Source organism: Malus domestica, chromosome 06, assembly GCF_042453785.1.
Source record: "Malus domestica chromosome 06, GDT2T_hap1".
Classification (NCBI taxonomy): domain Eukaryota; kingdom Viridiplantae; phylum Streptophyta; class Magnoliopsida; order Rosales; family Rosaceae; genus Malus; species Malus domestica.
In genome coordinates, this window is record NC_091666.1 from 8,536,733 (window position 1) to 8,543,042 (window position 6,310).

The window sequence follows — 6,310 nt, forward strand, 5'->3', positions numbered from 1 at the left end:
GGGGCAAATATGTAATAAGTGAGGAGCCTTTATTCTATAAAAAGACTCCTCACTCTCCTCATTTGGGGAGGCCAATTCCTAGGCCATGAGAATCCTCACACTCTCTCCCTCACAATCCTCTCAGAAATACAATATCAGTGTAGACGTAACTCAAACCTTGGGGTGAACCACGATACATCTTGTGTTATTTACATTTCTTGCAGATTCACGATCGGATTTACGTTGTTCCAAGACCCCTCCGATTTTGTGCATCAACATAATTTAATCATTTCAGCCAGTTTTTCAAAATTTTGTAAATTAAACAACCATATAAAACCGCAAAAGCATCAAACATAATTCACAATATGTACATTTTTTTTATTCAAGCCTCGAATTTTTCCTTTTTTTTTCTTTTTCTTTCATGGAATTGACAAGTACCATCTTAGATGCTCAACCAAAAAGCAAGAACACAGCTCACAAAAGGAAAGCATAAGCAAGAAAGCAAATAAGAGGAGAAGAAACCACAAATCACATGAACAAAGCTAATGAATTACGCATAGTCCTCAGATTGTGGGACTGGGGCATAGGAGGCAATGAAAATGTCACCATAGACCAGCCCGGCAAGTCCACCACCAATAAGTGGCCCGACCCAATAGATCCAAATATCTGAATAGCTGCCGCTGGCCACAGCCGGGCCGAACGATCGGGCCGGGTTCATTGAGCCCCCACTAAAAGGACCAGCGGCAAGAATGTTGGCGCCAACAATGAAGCCGATTGCTATGGGCGCTATGGTTCCCAGTGAACCCTTCTTGGGGTCTGCAGCTGTAGCATAGACTGTGTAGACGAGAGCAAAGGTTATGATGATCTCAAAAACCACACCTTCAATAGCACCTACTCCTGCACCGAGTGCATGGGTTGGAACATCCTGCCAAATACAAAGACAGATAAGAACGCATTCTGTCAGACAATCTAACATATTATGTTGTTAGGATGTCAATTGGAATGATCGATCATTTGAATTCTTAACAATGTGTAATTCAGATTTATAATCATTTTCCGTGTATCTAACATGTCAAACAAGTATGAAATTTGTTGAAAGAAATATTATATAATACCAATTGAGTGACAAACTTGACGAGAAAGCTCGCAACAATGGAGCCCAAGAGTTGGGCAATCCAATAGAAAATGCCAGTGAGGATGGTGATGTTGCCTCCGATGGCCAATCCAAATGTGACAGCTGGATTCAAATGGCCACCTGAGATGTTTGCAGCGATGGAAACCCCCACAAACAGCGCAAATGCATGGGCCACGGCAATCGCTACTAGCCCCGTAGGATCCAAGGATGCATCTGTGAGCTTACCTGCATACACATAAAAAAATAATTTAATTGGCTTGAAATTAAACACTTTAATTATGAAATAGTTAATCAAGTAATTACACTACTAAGTTGTAACAAACTTTTGATCATAATAGTTTCAGCATATCTGAAACTCCATGATTTTTTATATGAATCATTAATCTGATTAATTTTGTCTAGCGGTTCAAATTCAGGTTTGTAAATTTACAACATACACAGTTATTCAACTATATTTGGTTTTAACATAGGTTAACCTTCCCATCTTTTTATTTAACTGGTTCAGGCAAGTAATCTCTCGTGCAAGTAAATTTATTAAAAAAAGCTTCATCGGTGCAGTCTTGCGGTGTACTATAATAAGGAAGTGCGTGCAAATAAACGCTCGGAAAACTTTATCAATGCTCTTTTAACATTTCAACACACAGAAAATCATGAACGCAGGATTGTGAGGAGTTGTTGACACACTTTTTAGCAAGTCTTGCATGCATGATGATTGATGTTCAAATTATGATATACAGTACTAATGACGAGTGCAAATTAATAATTAAGCACGGTTAATTACCGTAAGCAACTGCGGATCCAACACCAGCAAACACAAAAACAAGGGTGGCAATGAACTCAGCTATGTAAGCCTTGAGGGAGCCAACACTAAAAGAGTCACCAAAGCTACCAAAAGCTAGCTTCACCATTTTTGGTCACTAGAAAAAACAGGAAGAGAGGCAAAGAGTCTACTTTAGAAACTTTAAACCAGCTGCAGCTGCTAATTCAGTTTAATTAGTGGCTTAATTGCACATTCTTTCAGCATGATCAACTATATATAGTGCTTAGTGATTGTAGATAGTAGTAGGTTGTGGGACCCGAATGAGTAGCTGGCATCATCCGATTGGGTCCAAATGAGTCGCTGGCATCGTCCGATTGGATGCCGACCAACCGCCAGATAATTGTTTTTTAGGAATAGAGTTTATGTCATATAATAGGGGCATTATGAAGATAAGACAACTACATTAATTACTAGTTTTAATTAATTAGTGAACCGACATTGTATATTATAACTCTTTTGAGGAGATAAGCATGTTTATTGCGATGGAATATACAAGAATTTCATGAGCACCACGACATAGTATATTTTGATTTAATTTTGGATGTGCAGTGTCATTTTCCTAGGAACTTTTAGATTTAATGTGTTGTAGGTTATGATGATGGAATATATAACAATGTCGTTAATCAAAACTCTCTCCAATGCACCGAAAAATGTCTTATTTGATTTTAAATTTGCGCTATCTTTCTAATGCTTCGTAAAAATTGAGGTTATGAGCTCATTAGGAAATGCTTCTAAAATAGCTAAAAGCAGCTTTAGTGAAAATAGTTTTGGAACATATTCTTAATAAAAATGCAAGTGAATTTTGGAAAAACAATTAAAGTCCTTCCTACAAAAAACAGATGACTGGTGTTTCTTGCAGGAAGTACTTTTGAGTGTTTTTAGGACCTAAAAATATTTTCTCTAAAAACACTTTCAATCATTTTAAAATCACTTCCAAACAAGTCTTATATATGACATTGGTGCTATATCTAAAGTCACATTTGAATTTGGGTATATTTCTAGAGTTAATTTTCGGATCCCCACCTCAGAAAGATACGAAAATTATATTTAATTCTAAAATTGGCTGAGGTTGAGTTTGGTAAAGCATTTACAAGAATCAGCCGTTAATCAAAACTTAAGGGTATATCTGTGAAAAGCGTGCGGTAATATCAACTTTGAGGAAAATTTGTTTTCCATTGCCAAAGAATTTGAAACAAGAACCTCAGAATAGAAAACCATAATTTGAAAACCTATCAATTTTTATCAGCCCAAAATAATTGTTACCTATATCCATGATAAAGATTAACATTAGCCCATTAAGATCAGTCCTTACAAAAGAACTAAATTGATATAATTCAAACATGCATGGGATTTTTTTAGAAGATTCTAAGATGTGAAAATGCTAGAAAACTCTAGTAAAGTGCAGTAACGAAGGTAGCAAGATGGAAAAGCCAAGTCCAACGCTAATAAAATCTTGAAAAATGTCTTTATTTGTAGAAAACTCTAGAACAAGTGAACAAAAACTTATGGCTAGGATGAAATAAACCCAATTCCACCTAGTAAGTCAGTTTTGCATAAATATAAGTTGTGGTGCTAAGTAAGAAACCAACTAATCAAGAAACTAAGAAAGTAAGAGAGTAGCAACCAAGAAGTGAACCAAGAAAATAACTTAAAAGTGAGAGTGGTCTTTGTAAAAAATGTGAGTGGTCTAATGCGTGTCTCTAGAAAGAAAGAGTGTCATCACTTCTAAATTGTGTATTTAAGAGTTTTTGTGTTATAAAATTTTGTGAGTGTAATACAAGTAATTTGTTTACTTGTTTTGTCTCTCCAACACTTGTGTCAGAGTTGTGTACTCTAATTTTTCTCAACAATTGGTATCAGAGCAATACAATCAGGGACTGGCTCTAGTGAAGTTTTTGAGAACCGTGCAAAGTTGAGTACTTCACAAGATTGTTGGCTAATCTTGTTCGGCATATCGAAGCTCTGCCGACATGATGAATGATCGTCAAGTTGTTGGAGGAATCAAGAAGTTGAACAAAAATTACAAAACATAGGCGACATGCATGGAGTCGTACCTACAAGGCCAAGATCTTTGGGAGATTGTTGGTTGTAATGAAGTTACACAGCTGGAATAAGACACCAATGGCACTTTGCGTAAGTGGAAGATCAAGGCAGGCAAGACCACGTTTGCTCTAAAACCATGGTTGAAGAGGACATGTTAGAGCACATAAGGAAAAGCAAAACATCGAAAGAAACATGAGACACCTTCGCCACTCTTTTCAAAGAGGAACAATACAATATTGCAACTTCTCAAGAATGACCTGTTATCAGTGGCCCAAGGGGACACGACGATTGCACATATTTTCACAAGGTAAAGTCTATTTGCCATGAAATTTTTGAATTAGATCCTAGTGTTGTCATTGTAGAATCTAGGATAAAAAGAATAATTATCCATGGGTTGAGACCCGAATACCGAGGCTTTATTGAATTGTACAAGGATGGCCGACCCAACCATCACTTGTTGAGTTTGAAAATTTGCTTGCCGATCAAGAAGCTTTGGCAAAAGCAAATAGGAGGGGTCTCGACAAAAGGTGAAGAGGAAGTGCTCTATACCAACAAAAGTAAAGGTAGCTTCAAGAAGCATATTGGTGGAGGATCTAAAATAAATGGTGACAAGTCGACAGGTCATTGGATGAAGAAGAGTTCTCGGCAAGGAGTGGTTCCAAAGTATCATAGCAACTATGGTTAGTCCCAGAATAATATGTTTGAGAGAATGCTAAAACTGTGGAAAGAAATACCACATGGCAAAGAAAATCTGGTTCAAAAGGTATGCAGAGAGTAATGTTGCCACTTCCAGTTCAAAGAAGAAAAGTGAAGATGATTGGGATGCTATAGCATATCACCATAGAGAAGAATGAGACGCAAAAACATCTTCTTATTGGTGCTCAAAAAATGCAGCGTCGCCTGACTCGAGATAGATTCAAGATACGTTGCAGGAGAAAATAAGAGAACAAACTGTCCAAATTAAATCAAGTCCAGATGAGCCTGGGGATTTGCTTGATGGTGACGATGTCAAGTAAGAAGTGCCTCATAATCCTATAAACTGGCGTGTACCAACAACCAGAAAAAGATAGACCTAGTGAAGTGGAAGTATCAACTCCACAATCACAACTAAGGAGGTCAACGAGAATACCAAAGCCAAATCTCAAATACGCCGACGCAACCATAGTAGAAGAAATAGTTGAAGCTGAGATGCGTAAAGAAGTATCACAGAATTGCGAGTGGCGTATAATTGGGTGAAGCCAAGAAATGTGAAACCTATATCTTGCAAATGGGTGTTCAAGATAAAGCATCGACTCAGTGTGGAGAAAAGAATGAGCTGGTGTTGAGGGGGAGTGTTAAAGATCAACACTAGCCCATTAAGATTAGTCGGTACAAAGGAACTAAATTGGTCTAGTTCAAACATGCATGGGATTTTTCTAGAAGATTCTATAATGGGAATATGCTAAAAAAACTCTAGCAATGTGCAGCAACATAGGTAGCAAGATGGAAAAGCCAAGTCCACCGCCTTAGGCTAAGAAAATCTAGAAAAATATTTTTGTTTGTAGAAAACTCTAGAACAACAACAACTTATGACTAGGATGAATTGAACCCAATTCCACCGATTTAGTAAGTTCGTTTTACACATGTATAAATATAAGGTGTGGTGCGAAGTAAGAAACCAACTAATCAAGAAACTAAGAAAGTAAGAGTAGCAACCAAGAAGAGAAGCAAGAAAATAACTTAGAAGTAAGAGTGGTCTTTCCAAGGAGTGTGAGTGGTCTTTGCAAGGAGTGTGAGTGGTCTAGAGTGTGTCTAGAAAGATGGATTGTCATAGCTTCTAATGTGTCTTTGAGAGTTTTTGTGTTGTAGTATTTTGAGAGTGTAATACAAGTAATTTGTTTACTTGTTTTGTCTCTCCAACACTTGTGTTAGAGTTGTGTACTCTAATTTTCCTCAACAATCCATACACATCTCGCATGAACAAAGGTCCCGCTCAAGTTTAAATTTTTTTTTTTAAAAAAAAGAAAAAGAAAAGAAGAATATGAATTGAGGGGTTGGGAATTAGAAAACCAAATCTAACAATACTAGAAAGGCAAAATACGCCAATGTGGCTAGGCTTAACAATGTGGATGTCGGCAATGAAGAGGGTGCGAGTGAGCTAAATATCAGAGTGCATGAACAAGACTACAAAATAATAAAAATATTATTAAACAACAAGAATGCCGAAACGGTTATAAAATCCTTAGAGACTACATTGTGACAAACTTATTCTACAGAGCTACGAAGCATTATATTTAGGTTTTTTTTTTATCACAAATGGTCCCTGAAATTGAAAATCAATCAATGTAGTCCTT

General features: G+C 37.0%; 1 protein-coding gene across 1 annotated transcript; it reads right to left on the reverse strand.

The window, feature by feature from the left end:
- Positions 1–333: 333 nt before the first annotated feature.
- LOC103437093 (probable aquaporin TIP-type) lies at positions 334–2,114 on the reverse strand. Its single transcript, XM_008375548.4, has 3 exons — positions 1,896–2,114; positions 1,095–1,339; positions 334–904 (listed from the first exon to the last, which is right to left on the reverse strand). Exons 1-3 carry the CDS (start codon positions 2,020–2,022, stop codon positions 530–532), a joined length of 747 nt encoding a protein of 248 aa, XP_008373770.1. The 5' UTR covers positions 2,023–2,114; the 3' UTR covers positions 334–529.
- Positions 2,115–6,310: the final 4,196 nt, after the last annotated feature.